This window comes from Alosa sapidissima, chromosome 7, assembly GCF_018492685.1.
Source record: "Alosa sapidissima isolate fAloSap1 chromosome 7, fAloSap1.pri, whole genome shotgun sequence".
NCBI lineage: Eukaryota > Metazoa > Chordata > Actinopteri > Clupeiformes > Clupeidae > Alosa > Alosa sapidissima.
Window position 1 is genome coordinate 13,647,031 of NC_055963.1, and position 25,849 is coordinate 13,672,879.

Here is a 25,849-nt window from a genome sequence, read left to right on the forward strand (position 1 = left end):
GATCAAAGGTTAGATGCAAGCGCGGAGTGGGCAGCTAGCTTTGTAGGAATAAATGAGCAGACACCCATCGTACCATGTACAATTAAGGACGGGCTGTTCACTCTTTCATGTGGGGTGCGCTAAAACAGGTCTGGATTTAAAATCAAAACAGTGCATCATACACAATATCTAATGCTCTCATTGACATTCTTTTGAAGTGTTCAGTACAATCGAGGACAGATTTAATACCATGGTCACAGTCACAGTTTTTTTTTCTTTTTTCAAAAATGTCTTTGGATTGAGTGAAATACTGTATCTCCAGTTTTACTGACACCTCCTGGAACAGAACAAAACAAACACACACACACACACACACACACACACGCCATAAAGCATTCCCTAGAGCGACTGCATTTAACCAATCTAGCGCTGCAGCCAGGCGAGGGAATGGAGGTCGAAGGAAATAAAGCATCAGACAAAAGCAGCCCTGCTGGACAGCCAGGAGCAGGCAGCCAAATCCCCTGTCCTGCACTCCAGCGGTCAGAGCTCTGCGCCTCACATCCTCTCCTGTCTCACGTTCATCCCCAACACCATACTGTATCACTGTGAGTCTATCACTTCCACCTACACATCTTATCAGGTCTATCAAACCCCCACCATCACTCAGAGCAACTAGTAATAATGTTTATATTTGATAGATCAATATAGCTGTTGCATAATTCACTTACATGACTTAAATACTTACATTACTTAAACAAAACTTTGATATACAACAAGTTAACCTAAAACAACATGCAATGAATGACTTCCATATGACTATAGAAAAGACAAGTCAAGTCAAGTTTATTTAGCGCATTTCATACACAGAGGTCATTCAATGTGCTTTACATAAACACAAGCAAACAGGAATAGCAAATAAAAGCATATAAGGGCAATAGTCAAAGAATAGTTTAAAAAATAAAGATCATAATAAAAAAGAAATTATAAAACACACAAGGTAAAATAATTTAAAAATAAAGAATAATTAAAAAGATAGTAGACACAAGGTAATAAGAATTTGTAAGTCAGTGCAGTTAGCAGAAGACATCTGAGAACAGTTTGGTCTTAACTTTGGCCTTTTTGATGTCATCCGAAAGTTGGTTCCAGAGCTGGGCCCGTATTCACAAAGAATTTTAAGGCTAAAAGTAGGTCCTAAGTGGCGAATTTAGGAGCAACTCCTAAAAATAATGGGTGTGTCACTCCTAACTTTAGGACTCCTAATTTTTTTCACTAAAAGTAATTCACAAAGCATTTTAGACCTAAAAGTAGCACCTAAGTCTGGGACAGCCTAAAAGAAGTCGAGAGGACTCCTAACTCACTAAGACCTATTCACAAACAGCTTTTTGTGGCATTTCACGTTGCGATGTTTTGAAATGGGTATGCGCAACAGGAGCTTCCAATCGTGAGGGAACAATTTTGCATTGTAGGCATAAAAGGGATGATATAACGCCACCAACAACAACCAAAAGTACTCATTGTCAACATGTAAATTAAATGTAACGTTTCATTGTGAATCAAATTAAAATGTTCTCCTCTTTGCAAACGTAGGCATATGGTGACAGATTAATTTAATAATGTTGCAAAGATAGCCTAGCCTACTGCATCAATCCGTAGGCCTATGTTTTATTAGGCTACTAGGCTATTTGTTTTGCCTTACTCTTTATTCATTTAGGCTAGGCCTTTTTATTCAGTTATTCATCATCTTCCGTCCTTTGCACTACTTGTGTAGCACACGCATTCTCAGACCTGTCACCTGTCACTCATCATCGTAAGGGAGGTGTTTGGAATCATTCCCGCGTTACAATCATCAGCCAATCGAGGTGGTCACTTCAGTCAAGCTCGTACATGAGTAATGACGTCATCCATAGCAACGAAGACTCACTCTTAGTTTAGGAGTTGTCATTTTTCCTTACTAAGAGTAGGTCTGAAAGGCTTTGTGAATAACTTTTAAGAGAAAACTCCTAGCTAAAATCTTTTAGTGCGATTTAGGAGTACTCCTAGTGGTAAGATAAAAGGCTTTGTGAATACGGCCCCTGAACTGCATAGCAGCTAAAAGCTGCTTCAGCTAAAAGCTTTAGTTTTTCTCCTGAGACCTGAGAGGTTGAGAAGGTGTGTACTGCTGAAGCATGTCTGATAGGTATTCATGTCCTTCTCTATTTACTGATTTATAAACAAGCAGTAGTGCTTTAAAGTCAATTCTGTGACTTACTGGAATCCAATGCAGGGACTTAAGAATTGGAGTAATGTGGTAATAACATGTTTTTGCACTAAAAGTTATTAAGAAGACAGTGGATTTGTTCAAAATGATTAAAACCTTGGATTAAATATCCCCCCACCCCTCACCCCAACACTGAGCACACGCCCTTTGAGCCTTGAGATGGGACTGCTCCTCACACCAGCTGACACAAACTCCTGCGCTAGAGCAGGCACATGAATCACCCCAAACAGCAGACGTTGCATTATTGATGAAAGCACTTCTTCACAATTACTGCTTACTTTAGGATGACCTTTGGATTCGAAAAGACGAACAGCTCATGAGTGTCTACCACACTAGGCTGCTTTGGGTATGTTTGTGCGTACATGGGTTGTGGAGGGGCTCTGAATTCATTATGTTTCATGTTATTACAAATCAAAATGGTGGATGACGGCTGACGCCAACCCATAACAATGTTCCAGGCGGACTACGCTTTGTGAGGTAGAATCTATGAATCAGCATGAAGAATCATTTGTTGTAGCTATTTTTTGACAACACAAGCAATCAAAGATGACTCACGCCATGTTTTAGGACAAAATCATGTTTTACACTAAGAGGAAATCAGTAGAGCAATGTACTGATATGCAAGCACGGTGTAGGCTGCGCTGTGACAGACAGACAGACAGACCGACGGACAAGGTAGGTAAGGCATCGGAGATCCATTACATCTTGTGTTCAAACACAATCATACGTAACTCTAATGACATGCATAAATGATCAGAGACTAGTGAAAAAGACACCCACATATCACCATGCCTGGAACCACACACATACACAAACAAGAGAGCCAGGTCCAAAGCAACCCACTATCCAAAAAAGGATGACCACCCACCCAGCAAGCACCCACATACGCACACTCTGGTGATGCACACATGAGCACACACACACACACACACACACACACACACACACAATCACACGTGCACCAACATAATAAGAACAAATTATAGCATGAAAGCGGAGACAGGAAGACAAACATGGCCCCAGGACACAAGAGGGGGATTAGCCGCTGATCAACCATTCAAGTTATTTTTATTTCCTCATGCTAGTTGTCCTCTCCCTCTCTCATTCTTTCGCTCTCTCTGGATATCTCCACATCTTAGTGATGTGAAAAAAGATGAATTCCCCCTCTGTCCATGTCCTTCAATGACTTTATCCCTGATTCAGGAATTACCTAATTCCTTGTGCATAATCTGTGCATACATATGTGCATCTATGTATGTGTTTATGTGTGTGTGTGTGTGTTTGTGTGCCTTTGTATGATGGACCTTGGCCCATAGCAGCCAACGCTAATCGCTAAAACTCAGAACAGGACACAAACCTCTGTTGCCGTGGAAACCAATCAGCTCCGATCCTGAGAGCATGGCTGGCATTGAGTGTGTGTTTATTTAGAGCGAAAGAGAGAGAGAGAGAAAGAGAGAGAAAGAAAGAGAGAGACATGGAAGAGAGACTTCATGGGTACTCAGATACAGCTTACCCACAGCAGCCAGCTCCTGATTTCACAGTAGAAACAGTAATCTGTGCTCTCCGATGCTTCTGGCGACCCCTAGTGGAGAATAGAAAAAAAATGTCATCACACTTCCTTCATGACTAACACTCCTCCACAGAATGCATGTCATGGGTCCTAGTCCCTCGTTATGTGTAGGTGACTGCTATCTAAAGCTCAAAAAGCAATGACGCCATTGTGTAATTTATACACTTGGTGATTGTAATGAGACACAGCATACACAAACATACCACAGAGCTACATTTGTCTTTTGTTTATAAAACATACAACTTTAACAGCAAATTGAGCACTTGTACTAAAAAAGAGGAATCGAAATGTGAGGTGTAGCTGGAGTGAGAGAAGGGAAAGGGGAGAATGCAGTTATGGTTGCCGCGGAGATGACAGGGTGTAGAGCAAGCAGAGGTGGAGATTACAGGACCCAGCCTCCCGCTGATGAGAGGAAATTGGCCCTGTCCAGCCCTGTCCAATAGAGACGCTTTCCTGGGTTACAGTATGTGTCATTACAGGTAGGCTCCTAACTAAAGTAACCCTTGACTAACACACAATTTCCACACTCACATGTATACACACGCATGCACACACACATACACACAGACATGCATGTGCACATGCACACAAACACACACGCACACACTCAAAAATTCAGCACACAATCTCTCCCTCCCTCTCTCTTCATCTCACTAGCTCTCTCATACCAAACCATAACCTTCAGTACAGCAGATTTACACGCCTTTTCACACACACACACACACACACACACACACACACACACACACACACACACACACACACACACACACCTAACAAGTCCTAACAGGCCAAATGGCCAAATGACAGTGTTGCTTTCACAAGTGACTCACATCCGGTCCCAAGCATCACATAACCTGTTCCCAATGGTGAGACGAGGCTGAGAAACTGTCCTTGGTAACGCGGACGGAGTGGCGGTGGGGTTGACGGGGGACACAGCAATGACTCCTGACCGATTCACATTCTCCTTCTCTCTTTCTCCATGGTCAGACATGCTATCTTTTATTCTCTCTGTCACTCCATCTTTGTGTTCCTGTCATTGTGAGCCAATCAATCAGTCAGTCACTCAATGCCTCAGTTACCTTACATCATAAGATCTGTCTCTCTTTTTCTGAGTGTATACGTGAGTGTGTGTGAGAGAGAGAGAGAGAGAGGTGTTAGTGTTCACACTGAGCTCTAATTGACCACTGTCTGTCTTTACTAATACTGTGCCATAGGTTGCCATGCTTGTTCTGACAGGAACACATTCACAACACACACAAACACACACACACACACACACACACACACACACACACATCCACACCCTATATGCTCTGAGGATAACCACTACATACATCATCAAACGTCTAGGCAACGTCAATCTGTCAATCTGCTGCCATTGGAGGACGCAGCCAGCCAGAAGCAGATGGGCTCCCCCTATTACAGTAAGTCAGGTTCTGCTCAAGGTTTCTTCCTGGAATATGGGAGTTTTGTGACATATGCTAAGAACAAGCTAAGGCTGGCTGCTTGGAGTCCGCATCAACGGGGCCTAAGCATTTGTTAGCCTAGGCATTTGTTAGCAAAGCCTTTATATATCTATTGTAGTACAATAGTATTTCTAATATGATAGATGTTATTTTCTATATTTCTGATATGTTGCTGATTGGATCATAAACGGCCACAGCAATGAAGAAAAGTGAAAGTGATTGATAATGACTCTTACATGCTCTAAATGTAAAGCACTTTGAGCTGCATTCTGTGTATAAAAAGGTGCTATACAAATAAAGCTTATTATTATTATTATTTTTATTATTATTATTAACGTCAGCAAAACCCCAAAACCTCTGCTCCGCCACAAAGGCAACAATCCATTCAGCTGCCCATTTCAAACAAGGCATGTTCCGTTACCGCAGGGGATATCCACCTCACTTTAGCAGCCTTGTGAAAGTCAGACATTAGTAGGCTGGCATGCACAGAGCCCTGTGCTCACAGCGAAGTACTGTCTCCTGGGATCACTTTGCATTATAAATTCGTAATGGGAGAGAATATAACACTAAAGTTGATAAAAGCCAAGGAAGGGCACGGAAGGGGCATGACCTAACTATGCCCCAATACTGTAGACAGTGCAATGCAATCATACATAATAATTGTATTCATTCATAAAATCTTATAACAAATACAAATTTTTAAAAGAGAGCCTTGGTTGTGTTTAGACCTCTAGAAGTCTAATGTGTCACACACTTGTTCATATATATCTGCACATGTTTAGTCCATGGTTTTGACACTGAGTTAAAGATAACATAGAATGGGAACCACTACATACATCATCAAACGTCTAGGCAACGTCAATCTGTCAATCTGCTGCCATTGGAGGACGCAGCCAGCCAGAAGCAGATGGGCTCCCCCTATTACAGTAAGTCAGGTTCTACTCAAGGTTTCTTCCTGGAATATGGGAGTTTTTCCTTGCCACAGTTGCCATACGGCGTGCTTGTGGGGGGTAAAGGGTTAAGGCTGCCAGTCTGATGAACCTTGTAAAGGTTTGGATGAATATTAATAATTAAGTGAGCATAATGCTGATTAGACCGCACACAATAGGCTCCAGCAACCTCTTCCTGAATCTCCAACTCCAAGTGACAACATAATGTGTTGATCAGAGGGATGGTTTGCGCCACAGTCTGTCTAGTGGTAATTTTGAAGTCTAAGAATTGCATATGAAAGAGGATACAACTGTGTTTCCCATTCATGGTAGCTTTGCGGCCGTCCACTGAACTTGTCTTACACTGTCTAACAGTTTTACATTCTCTGTCATCTTAAGAGTTCAAGTTTGGGCCCATGATGTTTTATTTACACAGCGTTGCTGTCAGGTTCACTGTTCACATGATTCTAATGACTTGGCCTTCAGATAGGGAGTGGAGGGGTGAGGATTTGCCGTGCTTGATCATTGATTAGTGCTTGTTGTCATTTCTATGAGTGAAACTACAAAAGAGGAGATATTCAGCAATTCAAAAAAGCAGCCAGCTTATTAATTATGGCTGTGGTTAAATGGCCACCTCCCTTGTTAGAGTTCTCTCTCTCCACCACAAGCTCTCTTACACACCTGTGCCGCAGAAGCGATGACAAACTCCTTATGTGACATCCAGACTCCAAAAACATCTCTCACCCCATGAGGAAAAACTTTCCTGAAAACGGGTGTCAAAACAAGCTCCGGAGACCCCCCCCCCCCCCCCGCCAATATTTTTTGGCAAGGGAGTCATGGATCAGATGTTCAAAGGGAAAAAGTGTTTATCCGAGGTGAAGGAGTATCTGGCTGAAGCCACACACGGCAGGAGGCCCTTGGCTTTGGTTCTGATATCACAGCTAATAACCTTTCAGCTGGAAGCAGAAAGCTCTTTGAGAATATTTCAGTGCAATGCGCTATAAAGTGCATATCCATAATGCATCATGAGAGTATGCATAAAACATTAGATTATTATGCAATGCCATTACAATATATATGTGATTTATCTCTCGGAGGAAATATTAAGAGTTATAAGACGAAAATTATTTTACTTGTATTCTTTGCTTATAAAAGGCCATTTATTATTAATGTTCTCATTATGAAGGACTGTGAATGGATCGAGAGTTTTGCCCAACATAACTTAAAATTAAATGACAATAATGGCTATTACCTCAGTGTGTTCAGAGGTAGGTGTTGAGTTGGAGTTGTCAAAATAGTGAGTTGCTGTGGTTGTGACACTGAACACCTCCCAGTCTTCTAGCCTCATTAGACAACCAATACGCTCTTGCAGGCTTTTGTTCCAGCCCTGAGGCTAAACGACAATGACATCCTGCAAAGTGACAAACAAATTACATTTCTCTCCTTCTCTCTCTCTAGTCTTCACTCTGCCACAACTGCTATCCAGAGTTGGTGACTGATCAGATCGCGCCAATAAAAACCCACTCAGGACGTCAATCCTCTCTCCTGCTCTTTCTGTCATCTCTTCAAATTAGGCCTTCCACTTCATCAGCTCCAGAAAGGCCCTCAGATCACTTCTTCTGTGGTGTGACAGATCCACACTGATCACAAGAACTCATTTATTTGTTCATTTGAACAGGATAAAAAGAAAAGAGAAAACAGTACTATTGAAACCCATTGTGCGATAAAGCAGGGATGATCAATTATAGATAGAACTTTAGACAAAGGTGCTTAATTCACATGCATCTCCCTTCTGTGATTACACCAGTTCAATTATTCATCCTCTCTCACAAGCTTAAAAAATCATTCATCCTCCTAAGCTTAAAAGTTGTGCTATATTGACGTTACTACATAGGATACGGTCTGAGGAATGGAGAGAGGGTTATTGACTTCTTTAAATGCCTCCTAGTATGATTTGAGAACTGACTTCTGTTTTAGGCTTACACTTCCTGAGATAATCCATAAGAAAGGTGTGTGCTTAAAACTAGAAATGCTACACTGTCGTTGTTAATCATTGCACTCAAAGTGATGTTGACCAGTTGACCAAATTGTCCTGTCTAGTAACAGGAGTAAGGGTTGTCCAAGGCAGAGGACAAAATAAAATTGTGTCAAACCTGTACTGTATGTGCTGTTATGTGCATGTGTCATATGCGGTTATTTCACAAGGCTTTGTTGTCCGTTATATTTGAATTCAACAGCCAAAGCACTATAAGGAACTCGTTGATTAGCTAGATTATGTATTATATCACTCCTTCAGACACTTTGTCTTTTTAAAAAAAAGAAAATAGACAATTAAGACCATGCCATTTGCTAAATTTGTGTATTAGCTACAATTGCAGACTGCAAATTAATTTCTTAATTTTAATATCTCGTCCCAGTGGTGGGGACAACTAACCCACTAGTTTCCTGCTTTTATTTACACGTCTATGGGTGTATACTTTTGTGCGAGGTTAAGCATCACAGACCTGGTCAGAATAACGTTTTGCCTCGTTCACAGAGAGTGTAAAGAGTGTTCTGATGGCAAACTTGGCTTCAAACTGAGATCTTTGCTGCGGGTCTGTAAAATGTGTCTGACAACTGAGGTAAATCTGGGCTAAGGGCACACTTCGCTCGCATCTCCAACCCCCCTCTAGGCGGATCTGGGGCAAACTTCAACAACAACACTCGCCGGCAGCATACAAATTATGAGGGCATATCAGCTCATATGAAAAGAGAAGAGCCATTTTGACCCACTCAGCACTACATTGAGTGAAATATGGAACGTCACGAGGGACATGATGGCAGCAGTTACGCCATTAAGGCAGATGGGAGAGATGGTTTCATTAGGGTTAATGGATGACCAAGGCTCTCCTCTCCACGTCTCCTCTCTCATTTCCTTTCCTCTCTCACTTCCTTCCCTTCTCTACTCTCTTCCTCTCCAGTTTTTTTTTGTCCTAAAAACTCAACCTGAAGCCACTTTGGGCTTACCTGCCGTCTCCTAATGTTTCACAAGAGCATCATCAGCTGCCTCCCCGCGGTCCTATTATGTAGCAGACGGTTAAAGGTTGCCTCAAGGGTCAGAGTGACCTGGAGTCTCTGGCTGTGGTGTAGGGAAGTGTGCCACAGAGGGGGGGGGGGTTCCCGAGCCACCAGAGCGGGTCCAGCTCTCCATGCAAGAGTAAGAATGACTTCCTCCCTCAGCACGGCTCTCGCACGGCATCGTGGGCTGGAGAGAATGGCAAGTCACATTCCATCTGCAGTGTGTCCTTGGCGTGTGCTTTTGTTCCATGCTTTTTCTCTCCTTTTTGTCTCAAGTCCTATCCTGTGTTCGACTCTATGTTTCTTTCACTCTTTCAAGGCTCTTCCTGTTCATGCATATTCGTGTGGTGTGTGTGTGTGTGTGTGTGTGTGTGTGTGTGTGTGTGTGTGTGTGTGTGTGTGTGAAAGAGAGAGAGAGAGAGAGAGATAGAGAGAGAGAGAGAGAGAGTATCTTACACATCCCGCCCACTCTGGATTAGAAGGTCATAGAGTAATCTCATATTACTGATGCTTTGTAATGAAGACTCATTAGCACCTGTGCGATCAGCAAGGCCTTTGGCATCACTAAATAATTCACTGCCTGTTCCTGCTTCTGCTCGATCTCCACCTCCGATCAGCTCAATGATGCCTGATTCCTGCCGCCTCTCCTCCAGCCCCAAGCGCCCAGGGCAAGGAAGGGCAGAGAGCAACCTCCATCCCTACCAAAGTCCACCGCAGCATTCTAACATGAGTAATGTTGAGAGAGGAGGCTTTTGAGAGCTCTGTGACAAACCCCACTATCCAGTATATTTTCTGATTGTAGGCTATGCTGTGTGTGTGTGTGTGTGTGTGTGTGTGTGTGTGTGTGTGTGATACAGTGTCACTGAGTGCTTCTCATGCATGGTCTTCTGTATTTATTTATTTCCTGAAGGACCTTGTTCAGTCGGAGAACTGCACTGCACTTCCCAATAGACTGCACAGTATGAGGGGTCATTCATGTGGACATACTAGCCCACACTTGCTCTAAAAAAAGCCGTGAAAGATCAGCTTAGAGAGTTCCTCCAATAAACCCAAGCACACAGTTACTGTACCTAAATACAGAAAACTTGTAAACTTTGGCTGGCTCCAACATGGCTAACATGGGATTACAACATAAACATCAGCAACATCATTCCATTTCTTTCTACCCAAGGTAATGTGAACGGGTAGATTAACTAAAAATAAAGTAAGACGGAGAGAGAGAAACAGAGAGACGATGTTCATAACAGTTCCATCACACAAACGTGTTCAATCCAGCACCCTCACACAACCATATTAACATCAAGTTGTCTTCTCTCAGTCAGTCACCCTATGAGAATAACACTTCTACTTGGAACTTTTTTGTTTTTATTAGCATATTCAATTTTACGACACAAGTAGGCTATAGCCTATCGATGCGGCAATATCAAACAAATACGCAACATAACTCACAAAAACACCGATTACTTACCCGCATCGTTCCGATTGTCCTTAAATTGCAAGTCTGCCATGTTTGTCTATCACCGACCCATATTTTTTGTATCATCAACTTCACGCTACTATGTGATGGGTGAGGATGAGCATGTAGGCTATCTTTTGACCACTCTGCTCACCTCAGAAGCATAGACCCATCCCCTCATCCAAAACCGTTATGGCCTACTTGTCATCATTTGTAGAAAGTCTTAACGTCGATAGGAGAACTGGGCAACCAAAACGAGCATTTGGTAGGCATGTCCTAATCCTATTCCAGTAAACCACTTGTTCTAATTTACAGTGGGGTTGTATAGGCTAATAAGCACAATAGCCTTTTTAGTAAGCAATTCAATGCCTAGCGAGGACCATTCTAATAGCCTACATAAATTCATAATATTAACCAATCAAAATGTTTCTGAGGAAATATTCCTACATACAGTAGTTGAGAGGAATATGAAGCCCCTTTGTCTCCCTTTTTTTTGTCTGCCTCTAAAGTTGCTGGAAAGAAACTTGACAATTGCAGTTCCAGCTGTGAATTTACAAAGGGGTAGAAATAGTAATTCAATAAGAGACTATGAACGCGCACACACACACAAACACATGATTCTCCCACGATGAAGTCTTTACCTCCATCCTGCACACACACACACACACACACACACACACACACACAACCACTACCACCACCACATGATGGGGATACGTCAGGTGCTTTGAAGCCTTCAGTTCTCAACCCACCTGATGGTCTTTTAGTTGTGTGGAGAGATGGTTACAGTGGTGACTGCTTTGAAACTCCTGTCTCTTTCATGTGCAGATGACAGGTGCATGGTAGAAGAGCAGTGGAGTCTATCTATCTATCTATCTATCTGTCTACCTGTCTATCTATCTGTCTATCTATTTGCACTTCACACTATTCTTGCAGTTCCTTGCAATATGTTTTGGTTCCCACACAATACAGTACATTTTACAGCTTTACCGTGCAATACTTCCACCCTCGATAACACAAAAGTGTTGCTGGTAGGCAAAATGTAAAGATAAAACATAAAATGTTTGTAAGGGAATACAGAAAAATATACAGTAAACATATCACATTGACCATCAGAGAAATAATTCCAGAACTTCTGTGCATTTATTTGTTTGTATAAAGTTATGCCTTTGGCCTCAATCAGAGGGAATGTGACATCCTGATCTCAAGTGCTAATTCACTAACCCCTTTGCTGGTCTTAGCAGGAATATTCTATATGGGTGTTGAACAGACTAATGCTACACATACATCAGATGACTTTAAAAAGATTATTGAAAGATTATTGAAAGATTGGGGTCTTTAAACTAATGCACCCTATTCAAGCTTTATTCAAAAGACTGTCTTTCAAGAATCTCTCCCACATCTTGTCAAAGTCTTCTGGTATAAGAATGGCTTAATCCGCGTCAGCATCAAATGCTCTTCCAGTCCACTAGAGGGAAACTAATGCTAAACTCAAAGTAGGTTAAAGGTGCATGTTGCCCCTCTTGGATTGACCAGATAAATCCTAAACCTGAGGGATTGACAGGTGTATCTTTTTGATTATTCTATTACACTATCTCCATTTTACTTTATGATCCACATAGTAAGAAGTTTCATCTAGCCCAACATAGAAGGGTAGACTAAAATATCCTAATGTATAACCAGCAGATGGCATAGCTGACTCAAAAAACAGCAATACTGTATTTTCATTAGAGAAGTTTTAGCACACATGTCATCTAAAAAAAATACAATTTAGATGATGCTTAAAAACAGCAAATAGACATTAGTGACCAATCTTTCTGACTGGTTTCTTCCCAGGATTATTTACAAGATGTACTATTTACCCTATTATTTTTTCTCTCTCTCTTTCTCTCTGTCTATCTATCTACTGTATCTATCTATCTCATAAAAAAGCATAACAGTTTACAATTATTGTAACATATAGTGTTGTAGATAACAGACCTACAACCTTGCTTACAAAATAAATAAATAAATACAAATAGGTTATTCTCTCATTATAGCACTGGTTAGCATACGCTACAGGAACATGCTCCTACACCTAATGACACTGCTAGGCAGCGGATCAAGTCTGTGACGAGCCGTTAGGCTCCCTAACATGCCCCTAATCTACAAATCCGTTTAATAAAGCCCCATCAGAAAAGTGCTGAGGCTACCCTCAGCGCTGGCCCTATAAAGCTATAGGCTAATTATCCCTCAACTTCCCTCTCCTCTTGCTTTCCCTTTCTGTGCATCTGTCTGTCTGTCTGTCTACCTGAAAAGTCTGAACATGTAGTTGTCTCTTACAATAGTTTCTCTGTTTGTGTGTCTGCCATGTATTTGCTTGTTTTGAATGTTGTGATACATGTATGTAGACTGATATATTTACAATGTGATGCATACATAGATGTATGATATCAGATGAGAACAGAAGAAGCACAGAGGCAGATCACATTAAAGCAACATGATTCTTGGAATCAATACTTTTCAATAATGTCTGCTCTCAAGGGGCTTTGGTTGCTATATTCCTAAAGACATTTGTATGAGTGTATTGTGCTGTTTTGACATTGGTTGACTGAACATTTCATTTCAGGTAGGGAAATCATCCTTTTCCCATTTGTAAGTTCAAAAGATATAACAGTTTTGTATATTTGAAGGGGCTAGACTTAAACTGCATACACATACTGTATGTTTCCCCTGTATCTGCCTTTCCCAGTTTCCTGCTTTCCAGTAACAACTGTAGCCATACATTATATACCATATACATACCATTCACTTGACATTTTTACCATAAAACAATCTCATGCTGATTGTGCTAACAAAATGTACAATGGAAAAAGGGTTATAAAAAATAAATGATTCAAAACACACACACACACACACACACACACACACACACACACACACACACACACACACAATAATTATAAAGTGTCTGTCTTTTTTGCTATTGAGAGAGAGAGAGAGAGAGAGAGAGAGAGAGACAGACAGAAAGAGAGACAGAAAAGAATGAGACTGGGGTCTGTCTGAGGGGATTGCCGGAGCTGCATTCTGAGTGGGGATTTGGTTCAAACACACAACAGATCCTCTCCACTCCAATGGCCCCCAGGCCCAGTCGAGTGGAAAATGGAAAATGATGGATTTCACAGATAGAGAGCGGAGACTGACACACACCTTTTTAAAAATGTTTAAAAAGGAGACTCCCCCAACCTCTCTCTTCCATTTCCCCATTCTTTTAATCTCCTTTATTCACATACACATACTGTACATACACACACATGTTCACGCATTCACACACACACACACACACATACACACACACACACACACACACACACACACACACACACACACACACACACACACACACACACACACACACACGCACACACACAACATAAAGTACTGCCCAGTGACTCCATGGCGAACCTGTATTAACAATCCAAGTGTAAGAAAATAAAAAATGATTATCTTAAGTGCTCTTATTATACTGTCAGCTGTAGTCTTAAATGGCCAGGAATCACATACGAGTATGCGAGGAGGAGAGGATGGACCAAAGGATGTACTAAAGGATGGACCGAAGTAAAGAAGTGTGATACTTTAGAGACACCGTCCTTCACTTTCAAGCTAATGTAGGGGTCAGATTAGATTTGACTGATTTCACTCTTTCCCCTCCTCATTCTCATTCATTTCTATTCTTTCACTTTCTATCAATGTTTCCAAAGGCAGGACTGAAGAATTTTCACGATGATGGGTATAATGAGGATTAAAGCCATAATCATGCCTTCGAGCATTAGGTGCGCTGAGAGGTGTGGGCAGGTGTAACCTCAATAACTTGATGAGTGGTCACTTACGCTTTCTGCATCTGCAATGTGGTCTAGGATTATGATATTAGCCACTGGCCTAGATCACTCGAGTGCTGACAGCCTGGAAACGCGCGGCTAATCCCAGATGTGTCTTTATAAAGCAGCGTGTGCACACCCCCAGGTCCACTTGTAGCCAGGTCTGGCCTTGTCCACCACGTCCATCTCCCTTTGCCAAAACAACACCAGCTCAGGAATCCACCACCGTTTCGAAGGGCTGACCGACACCACCCGACCGCAGCCATGAACGGCACAGAGGGTCCGTTCTTCTACGTCCCCATGTCCAACGCCACCGGCGTTGTCAGGAGCCCGTACGAGTACCCGCAGTACTACCTGGTGCCACCATGGGGCTACGCCTGCCTGGCTGCCTACATGTTCTTTCTCATCCTCACCGGATTCCCCGTCAACTTCCTCACGCTGTACGTCACAATCGAACACAAGAAGCTACGCTCGCCTCTCAACTACATCCTGCTCAATCTGGCCGTGGCCGACCTCTTCATGGTGATCGGCGGCTTCACTACCACGATGTGGACCTCGCTCAACGGCTACTTCGTCTTCGGCCGCATGGGCTGCAACATCGAGGGCTTCTTCGCCACCCTGGGCGGTGAGATCGGGCTCTGGTCCCTGGTGGTGCTGTCCATGGAGAGGTGGATTGTCGTCTGCAAGCCCATGAGCAACTTCCGCTTCGGTGAGAACCACGCCGTTATGGGTGTCGCATTCTCATGGGTGATGGCCTCTGCTTGTGCCGTGCCTCCCCTGGTCGGCTGGTCCCGTTACATCCCTGAGGGCATGCAGTGCTCATGCGGAATTGACTACTACACACGCGCCGAAGGCTTCAACAACGAGTCCTTTGTCATCTACATGTTCATTGTCCACTTCACCATCCCCCTGATCATCATCACCTTCTGCTACGGCCGCCTGGTCTGCACCGTCAAGGAGGCCGCCGCCCAGCAGCAGGAGTCCGAGACCACCCAGAGGGCCGAGCGTGAGGTCACCCGCATGGTCATCATCATGTTCGTTGCCTTCTTGATATGCTGGGTGCCCTATGCAAGTGTAGCTTGGTATATCTTCACGCACCAGGGCAGTGAGTTCGGTCCGGTCTTCATGACCATTCCGGCTTTCTTTGCCAAGAGCTCCTCCGTCTACAACCCCGTCATCTACATTTGCTTGAACAAGCAGTTCCGCCACTGCATGATCACCACCCTGTGCTGCGGCAAGAACCCCTTCGAGGAAGAGGAGGGAGCCTCCACCACCGCCTCCAAGACCGAGGTCTCCTCCGTCTCCCCAGCATAAGCCCGCTCACCCGGTCACCCGGTCTGAGCTTCAGGTGCAACGGTGCCCCACGACGTCCTCCCAACCCATGCAGAGACAAAGACGAAGACTCCAACCCTGAGGAACAAGCGGCCACTACCACCGTCTACAGAAGTAACTTCCCTATTATTCTTTTCTTCTTTTTGTATTTTTACAAAAACTCAAAAGTTGGTTCGACCTAAAGACAGTTGTGTGAGATGGCAGCCCACATCCAAGTCGATTCTGTATGTACAGTCGAGTCCAACATAAGAGTACCATAAGATGTTTTTTTACCTCTATTCTCCTCAGAGGCAACTAAAAAGAAAATATCTTACAACTTTTAATGTTGGACTCCGTAAGTTACTGGCTTTGTTGTGAAAGTAGAGGCATGTAATCAAAGGCAACGTAAAATAAAACGCACTTTGCAAATGAATCACCCAGTTCATGTTTTAATTAAAGGGAAGTGTTGATGGATACATGTTACCTTAGTGTTTTGGAACTAAATAAAAGTGATTCACCTGAAAAGAGAGGTTGACTGTGTACCGATGTATTATTGTGCATCACACCTTTAGATTAGTTGCATGGTAGACAAGCACTAGCAAAAATAGCACTGCTATTTGAAGAAATTATAATGTTACAAATTTCGGTTTCAAGATCATTTCTTTATAGCACTTGGCTTTAAAATCAGAAATGTAAATACACTAAATTGTCTTATAGAGACAAAAAACAGGGAAGGAAAACACTGATATCTATACACACCAGAAAATAATCAGACATCGTAGAACATATCACAGGTAATGTTCAAGAGATGTATATGGAGTTTATACAGTTAGAGTACAACTGTAATGTCACCTTGTATTAGTGGCTCAGTGGAGCTCATGGAGGATTATAATCCAAATATAAATCTGAACGCAGGTATGATGATTATCACTGACGCACTTTTCACTGTGTTATAGGACAGAGAGGTCAGTGGGTAAGGAGATTAGTATATTATGATATGATTATGGGTCATCTTCTGAAAGGTACCTGCAATCCTCATGTTAACTATGAATGCATGAGAGAGTGCATACTGACCAAAGTACACAGAGACATACATTAGGTGCCCTCTCTTTTTCTCCTCCAAAGAACACACACACACAGACACACACACACACACACACACACACACACACACACACACACACACACACACACACACACACACACACATACACACATACACACACACACAGTGTAGCACTTACAGTCATATATCTGAATATGATTATACATAAAAGAACACATACCATACAAACCTCTCTCTTTCCCTCATTTACTAACAATTACTAGCACACAAACACAAACACACATACACACACACACACACACGCACACACACACACACACACACACACACACACACACACACACACACCCAACACACACACACATACACACTCTCTCTCTCTCTCTCTCTCTCTCTCTCTCTCTCTCTCTCTCTCTCTCTCTATAAACTCCCTAAAGCTTTCCGGGTACAACAACGGCACATCAGAGGGAGGCAAGGCAGTGCCACAGTTGCTGCATTGGATTCCTCTCCTCTCCAAGCTCTTCCTCTTTCCCTCTCTGTCTCTCCCAGCTCACGTAACATGGCTCCTCACTGGAGCTCCAGCCTGGGCTCCTCCATCATTATTTTACCCCAGCAATGACTTATTCATGCCCCAGGCAATCGGGACTTCATTAGGATCCTCCTCCAGGCCCTGCACCCACAGATAAATGATGGAGAGGTGTGTAAGGGGAGGTGTGTGTGTGTGTGTGTGTGTGTGTGTTTGCATTTGTATCTGTCAAATTACAGTTACAACTAAACAAACCTTAGAACTTATTTATAATAACCTTACTGCATCTCTATGGCAACCGTTTCTACCGTTGGAATACAGGCGAGAGTTGGTTATCGCTCACATCAGTGACTGCAGAAATGTATGCGCACACGCACACATATTCACACACTCACACACACACACACACACACACACACACACACACACACACACACACACACACACACACACAACACACACACACACTCATACACAAACACACTCACAGACATGCACACACATTTACACACACACTCACACTGACATACAAAAGCAACATACAACTGTTTGCTTCCTCCTTAATACAGTTTTCTACAACTGTTTACACACATTTTCAAAACTCATATGTTATAAACACATCTTTAAAGCAAACATTCGCCTCACATTATAAACACTTTTGTCATAATATGACATTTTGGATACATCATGTACACATGGTTTCTCGAAACCTAAAGCTCTTCTGTCTTTCATGGGCTCATGAAATCACTGAGCTAATGCCAACTTGGGGACAAACAAAAATACAGTAAAAAAGACATACATAAAGTTGTACATAAAGTCAACTTTTTGTAGAACATTACGCTAAAGTCCGGTTAATTTTCAAAATATCTGCATTGGTTCTGAATATTTCAACCGGATATCCTCTAGGAGCAGATTGAAATGGTCTATACCTATATACTATATAGAGTATATCTATTCATAGATAGTAGTCTATACTTAGCCAATGATTGAATGGTGTTCAGTAAAGTAATGAGTGTTTACACATGTGAGGAGAGAGAGTGAAGCACTGGTGAATAAGTGTGGCACTTTGATAGGTTGTATTTGAAAAACAAAATCAAGTTACTTCCTGTTAGATTTTTGTGTAGGTAGTAAATTGTGTGTGGTGTTTTGCAAATTGTGTTTTAGAAAATTGAAATCTGTGTCAAACACTGAGAATTAGTGTATGGTTTTGCAGATTTGGTGTAGGGTCATGGTGTTTGAAAGACATGTTTAGAAAATCGTGTGACAAGCAAAGATTTAGTGTGTACACACTTGAAAAAAACTGTCATAAATCTCCAGATCCTGTAGAATATGATAGCTGTTCAGGCCACTATTCACTTTTTCAAAAGAATCGGATCAAGTACGCCACCAGCAGCCTTGTAGCCAGATCTGAAATCCTGTTCAGCAGAGAGAACACACTGGCCCTAATCCAGGCTTCACAGCAGCCCATTCTTAAGTACATTAGTCTGTTTCTCTGGAGAATAAATCTTATGCATCATTTTTCTGGAGGTATAGCCTCCATGAGGTGTCATGCTTTGTGGGGCATTGCAAAACCTTTGAGATATGGACATGTAGCAACAATGACATTTTCAGATGAAGATTTTTTTTGGAAATTCTTTTTTCAGTTCCACATCTTGCTTTCCTCCGGAAAGAATTCCCATGTTCTCAATCCCACTTCTCCGCCTCTGTCTGCATGGCTGAAGTGTTCAGCTTCTCCGCCTCTGTCTGCATGGCTGAAGTGTTCAGCTGTCAGCCTAGCTCCTGTCACTATCCTCTGTCGCGCAGGAATCTGTCTTCATTCTGTTTCCATAACAACTGCCTGTCAAGGTCACGTTGCCCTGCCAGTCCTTCTAGGGAGCTGGTTGCCATGATGTCACCCTCATTTGTTGAGAGCCCTTATTAACCCTTAGTGAAAACATGCCTCAACGCCCCCCCCCCCTCTCTCTCTCTTGCTGCCTCCTCTCAGTTTTCTCTCTAGCATGTTCCTATCTTTAGGTCTTCTTGAGCAGAATTTGTGTTTACTTAGAGATGTCATTTGCACAGTTTACTACATTTACAGTTAAGTCTATTGCAGACATGGAAAGTCAGGAAATTATACCATAATTATACCATGAGAATTGCAGTAGTCCAGCCTAGATGTAATGAAGGCATGAATGAGTATTTCCAGATCCTTATAAAAAAACAAAGGATTTTAATTTAGAAATAGTTTAGATGAAAAAAGCTACCCTTCACCACTGACTTGTTTGTTAAAATTCAAAGATGAATCCAGGAAAACACCAATATTTTTAACAACATTGTTTTCTTGTCATTGAGTTGTAGGACGCTCCTTGCCATCCAGCCTTTGATATCATTAGGGCAGTTGAACAGATTTTCCAATGAACAAGCACTATCAGGGGTAACTGGGGGGGAGAATTGAATGTCGTCTGCATAACAATGATATCTGTATTTCTTAAAGATGGTGCTGAGGGGGAGCATGTATAATGAAAATGAGAGAATATTCATCTTCTGCTCTAAAAATAGTCACAGATTCTTGAACACCGCACGTCCGGTCTGAAATCTTTGGTCATTATAGATCATGGAAATTCAGTTTTTTTTGTCAGGGAAAAGTCATGGAATTTTACATTTGACTTAGAGTTGGAACCTTCTTAGATGAATAGGTGCAAGATCCACACAAAATAGGTGGAACTAGTCATTTGATTCAATAGCTTACAATATCATAATGTACATTGACATCCATCACATTATAGATGACTAATATCGTACGAAGACCACCAATATCGTCCACTGCAGAGCACTGGTGCAGACCCATTGAGGCACAAACCGCGGTGACACGTTCCATAGCATAACCCCCAGTGGCTTATTGATGAAGGGCATGTCATCAAAGTCCTATTATATTTCCAAAGGGAGGCGATGGTGAAGCTGGTTATTCCCACCAGTGAATTGCAGTGATGGTGAAGGGAAGCGGCCGTCCAGAGGTCTGGTGATACCACGGAGGGAATGCATCTCACTGAACGCCATCGAGCCGCTGTCACCACATCTGTCACCGCAGAGGTGCTCGGCAAGCAGAAATAGCTGTGCCGGAGCTTAATATTCTCCTTTGGTCTATTTTTAGGACGGATGCTGTCAGTCCCGGTACAAGGGGGGATGGGGGTGGAGGGGAGGGGGTGGGGGCGGGTGCGTGTGGAGGGCCAGGCTGCCGACACACGCCGCGCTCGACAGGTACCTCTGACTGAGCTGCATGAGGAGCCTGAGCCTAGACGGGGGGGGGAGACATTACCACACTAAGCAGGAGGGCCCAGGTGTTACACAACACGGCACCGTATTACCGTGTGTGCAACAGCATAACGCTTCATCCAGAATAAGTCTGTCTAAAGCCCCCATGAGTCTGTCCAAAACAACACCATACGCAGTTATGCAATTCCCGCACTAAGATTGTAATAAGAGATGCAGCACAGTGATCGCTGTCCAAAAGAATGTCTTCTCTCATCCCGTTCTCCCTAAACTCACTGTCATACCTCACATGGACTCAAGAAGGGACAACTCCTCTACAGTGTATTTGTATGGAAAACTTTATTTGATAATAAAAATAGCATTCACAGACTTCTTTTTAATAGCTACATATACATTGTGATCCATCTGAAGGAACAAAAACAAAAAAAAAGCTTTACTGGGTAAGTCCACATCTACTTGTACTTTAGACTAATGGTATGTATAGCCTCATGATTTTACATAAAGCTATGAACAATGTAGTATTTATATATGCATAGTGTTTTATAAAAAAACAAAAAAGATTGGCCCATATACACGGTACTGCTTTTTTTTCTCGACACAGAAAGAGCGTGAAGTCTGGATAACATCGCAAGAGGGATGATTCAGAAAGAACACAGACTGCATAACAAGTGCTTTTATGATACAAAGGCAGGCTAACCATCGAGAGATATCCAAACCCACACACACACACACACAGTAGCTTCTTCATTGACTAATACAGTCTCTTTTATGCCCCGTTTCCAAACACCGTTGCACATCTGATTCAGAGTTACAGTAGCCTACATATCACATTCCCCCTCTCCCTCCCTCTCCCATCCCAATTTTTCAGAGATATAAACACAAATCACATCCCTCATGGCAAGAGGTTTTTTCTCATAAACTTCTCTTCTGTACATGAAAAAAAGGCAACAGTTTGTCGTCCACAGGTTTTTCTATAGTTTACATACAGTAGTAAAATTCTGTACAGGTGATGGTCCGCAAATCGGTAGTTACAGTACCATGGTGACGACAGTGACGGTAGAGCACGCTCAGTGTTGGTCAGGTTTTGTCTGATGGTACTGGTTACATGGCGTTTTCATGTGTTCACACAGAAAGAAATCAAATGTACACTGTACACACATGCTTACACGCAAACACGCCCACAACAAACACACTGATACAGATATCCTATGCACACGAACACACACACACACACACACACACACACATACACACACACACACACAACACACGCAAACTCTACACAGCATCTCGTCAGTCACGCCCCAGTGTTCTGACATAGCTCGGCTCAGATTGATTCTGTTCCACATTGCTTCGGCGGTTCCTGACAGGTCTTTGATCAAACTGTTAGCACAGAGGACCATCACTGGGAAAAGGGGGGAGAAAGAAAGGGTGCAGCGGTGATACAGCCTGTGAATCAACAGAAGACTAGAGTAGCAAACACACACACACACACACACACACACACACACACACACACACACACACACACACACACACACACACACTCATACTGACACAGCAACATGAGCTGCGAGCCTGTTTAAGTCGTCCAGTCTGACCGTACAGCCAGCAAACCTGAAGAGGTGTGTGTTGTGCTAATTTCTGTGGCGCGAGGTGATAATGTCTCTGCAGCGACCACCAAGCAGGTGATGCTGCTGTGGCTTTGAGCATAGGCATTGGCTTAGACCTCATAAGGGATATGAACTAAACATGAACTCACAGACAGGTGCAATTACTGAAAGAAGAGCTGTGTATCACCTTGGCCTACAACCACTGAATACTCAAATAAAGTTCCTTATTCTGTGCCATCAACAAAATCATTAGACCAGTGCAGCAGACGGCCAAGCTCTCTTAGGAATATGTTGTATTTCTTCAGTCTCTTAGGAGTTTATAGTATATACTTCATTCCTTGGTCACAAGCCTTCTGCTTAACAAAGAATCAAATAAAAAAAAGAAAGATAAAAACTGTTCAACTATCTTCTCCCTGTCTGTCTTGTGGATGGAAGTCATCTGCATCTGTGGTGGATTTAAGGTTGTTGAATGTTATTGCGTGATTTGGGGATTGTGGACTTGATGATCAGTAAGTGACTATAAATGTCAGTTCAGCCAAAATTAACACTCTACTTGCTTTCACCAATCAGATCTCTACCACAGGACATAGAGTAGGCCCATGATCTTATGCTAAATACAGGCCTAAACACTTGCTGGAGAGGTATCCGATAACATATAACATACGTTCAGTACTGAAGAACTGGACCAGTTTTAAGCCTATAGTGTGACGATTCTGGGTATATTTACTGTAGCATACTGTAGTGTGTTAGCAGGACACCATGTTCATTCTTTGTATTAGCAGTATTAGCATGTTAACAATCAGCAAAAGCAGAAATGTATTGGAAGATGGTAAAGTAAATTGGAAATCCAGTAAGTTTGTGTTGATTTCGGCTGAATATAGTTTTTTTAGAAAATCAAATCTGAGGGAGAGAGACTTTTATTAGAGTTGGTGTGCCTACGTCCTGTCTTGCCCTCAGCCTACTTGCTTTTGTGTCAATTTGTTTCAGGAAAATAAAACATCTTCACAAAGGATTTTTTATTTTGTTTCTTTAAATATATTACTTCATTCGACAACAGTAGCATTGTAGTTAGCATTCACTTTAACTTTTTAACTTTTTCGTTTTTTTCTTTTTTTTTCTACAGTGTTTTTTTTTTGCCTTCAGTTGCAGCGATCACACCCATCGGCAGCTGAATGGCATGGGGAGTAAGGCCCTGATCTGACCAACACCAGAGGGGACAAGGCCCTGGACATGCCACGTGTGTGCCAGACCCAGTGCCAGAGTCATCTGCCGTCCAGTCTAGGCATTCATTCATTCATTCATCAAATGTACTCAAGTGTCTCAAGGCTTGTGCTATTTTCTGCCTAGGGAGGCAGTGGAGGTGGGGGTGGGGTTGAGACACACAGGGGTCTGATAAAAACTACTCTCAAATCGCAGCAGCACCAGATTCCACGCTTTTGGCTGGTGCATGTGTGACTCATCAGTAAGTCTAACATCAGAATAAAAGATTAAGTATACCGATATCTTCCAAACAAAGAGGCCTGATTTCTAAGAACTCATTCTCTGATCACACATATAAATCATCACACATACCTACATAACTTACTTTCTCCTGTATTGGTCCACAGCATTCTCTCTCTTTCTTTCTTTCTCTCTCTATCGCTTTCTCTTACTCTCTGATCAGCACAACAAACAAACACAAAGGCAATGAAACTAAAAGATTGTACTTCTGAAATTCAGCAGGGACACAGGAGTTCCAAATCAATGAATCACCAAAATCAACCAAAATCAGGCAAAACATCCAAGCAATCACCAGTCATTTCAACATCGAAAACCTATCAATCAACATTATTCAATCAACCAACCAAATGGTCAACCATACAAATGTATCAAACTGCTATCATATGTAAACCGACCAGTAACGTCCATCAGTCAAGTGGTTTTGTGGGTCTGTTTCACAGCTCAGTAGTCCTCAGTAGTCCAGCAGGTGGCGTTAGAGAGCGAGTGCAGTTCAGTGCAGTAGCCCCTGGCGGCGGGAGTCAGATGCTAAGGTCGGTGTGGTTCTCTTTGTACAGCCGTCTCTTGGGCTCAGGGACGTGGGGCTGGCCGGCAGGGCCCCGGGTGCCGGGGTAGCCATTCGAGCCGCAGGACTTGAGCGTGTTGGTGCTGTAGTAGTCCTTGAGGCGAGCAGCCGGGGGGTCGTCGCGGTAGCTGCTGCAGCTGCTGTCCGAGGTGGACTCGCAACGGTAGCGTCTCTCGGGTGTGCCCAGGCCCCAGGGGTCGTCGCGCTCGGCGCCGCCCGAGTCTCGCAGCACGTTCCCGTTCTTCAGGCCCCGCTCGGGGGTGCGTCCACGGCCCGCCATGCTCGCCATGCTTGCCGCCGCCGTCATGGCCTGGCCGTTGTTGGCCCGCTCCGGGGTGGAGAGAGCGTCCCGGGAGAGCAGCGAGCTGCGGCCGGGCGTGTGGGGCTCGCGTCCTGGCGGCCGGTAGAACACTGGCCGCTCGGGGGTGTGGGCCAGGCGCAGGAGCTGGGCGTGGCTGGACTGGCGGGAGGAGGTGGCGGACGCGCGCTCGGGCGTGCGGTCGCGGTACTCCGCCCGCCGGTCCATGGACTTGGCACGGCGCCGGTCCGGCGAGGAGTTGCGGTGGCGCGTGGGCGAGCGGTCCAGGGAGCCGCGGCGAGCCTGCGCCCCGCCATGGGCTTTCCTCTCGGGGGAGCGCCCGCCGCGCCGGCCCAGGGTCCCGCTACCGTCCCGCTCGGACGACTTGCGTCCGAAGCCGCCCTCCTTGCGCAGCGTCTTGAAGAGCTTGGCGATGCCGCTCTCCGACTCGGACTTCTTCACCTTGCGGCGGTTGCTCTTCTTGGGGTCGTCCGTGGGCGGTGGCGACGGTGGCTGCTGGTTGTTCCAGGTGATGTGGTGCTGAGGGTGGTGCTGGGAAGATAGAAGATGGTGCTGCTGCTGCTGCTGCTGCTGCTGCTGATACTGCTGCTGCTGGCTCGCTGGGGCCCGTGCGTAGTCCCTCCTGTCCTCCCTCTCTCTCTCGCTCTCTCTCTCTCTCCACTGCTCCATGTGTCGTGGTGGGGTGTGGTAGTCGGGTGAGTAGCTGGACTCGGATGGAATGTGGAATCGGCTGTTTGGCGGCAGAGTTCTCACTTCCGAAAGATTTTTCCCGGGTGAGGGAGGGTACCCGTCATTGGGCCCGTCTGCAAGGGAAGCAGTAAAAAAGTCAATCACTTGACTTTAGATAGAAGTGGGAAACACTCTTAGCTTAAAAAAAGGTTATCCACCACCTCTCTTACAGGAGAACCTTTTTACAAGTGCTGGGTAGACCATTTTTATCAAAAGATGGAGTCTCATAAATCCTTATTGTAACATTTTACAAAAAAGGTTCGACCTGTGACACAAAATCTAGTTCTCCTGAAAATGCTAGACGGTTCTACCCAGCACTGTCTTTCTTTCTAAGAGTGAACAGCTACATGCCAAAAGAGGGCTGTGAAAACAAGCTCTTTAGGCCAGCTTGGTGTTAGTA

The 25,849-nt window shown here is 43.6% G+C and overlaps 3 protein-coding genes across 16 annotated transcripts in view; 1 reads left to right on the top strand and 2 right to left on the bottom strand.

Annotated features, from left to right (window-relative positions):
- prickle2a (prickle homolog 2a) overlaps positions 1 to 10,814 on the bottom strand; it is a 103,440-nt gene extending 92,626 nt beyond the window's left edge. The window contains exons 1-2 of the mRNA XM_042099375.1: positions 10,730 to 10,814; positions 3,750 to 3,818 (exon numbers count right to left, since the gene is read on the bottom strand). The gene's annotated coding sequence lies outside the window, so the exon portion shown is untranslated. The remainder of the gene's footprint in view (positions 1 to 3,749; positions 3,819 to 10,729) is intronic.
- Positions 10,815 to 14,729: 3,915 nt separating this feature from the next.
- Positions 14,730 to 16,414, top strand: LOC121713264 (rhodopsin). Its single transcript, XM_042097776.1, has one exon. The coding sequence runs from the start codon at positions 14,839 to 14,841 to the stop codon at positions 15,886 to 15,888; it is 1,050 nt and encodes a 349-aa protein (XP_041953710.1). The 5' UTR covers positions 14,730 to 14,838; the 3' UTR covers positions 15,889 to 16,414.
- A 4,634-nt stretch (positions 16,415 to 21,048) lies between these two features.
- The window catches only part of LOC121712976 (membrane-associated guanylate kinase, WW and PDZ domain-containing protein 1-like), a 137,845-nt gene continuing 133,044 nt past the window's right edge, over positions 21,049 to 25,849 (bottom strand). For 12 of the 14 annotated variants that reach the window (XM_042097156.1, XM_042097155.1, XM_042097154.1 and 9 more), the window contains one exon: positions 21,049 to 25,523. In XM_042097156.1, coding sequence (XP_041953090.1) covers positions 24,358 to 25,523 — 1,166 coding nt within the window. In that variant the 3' untranslated portion in view covers positions 21,049 to 24,357. The remainder of the gene's footprint in view (positions 25,524 to 25,849) is intronic. The other 2 variants (XM_042097158.1, XM_042097157.1) reach the window with 1 other exon arrangement.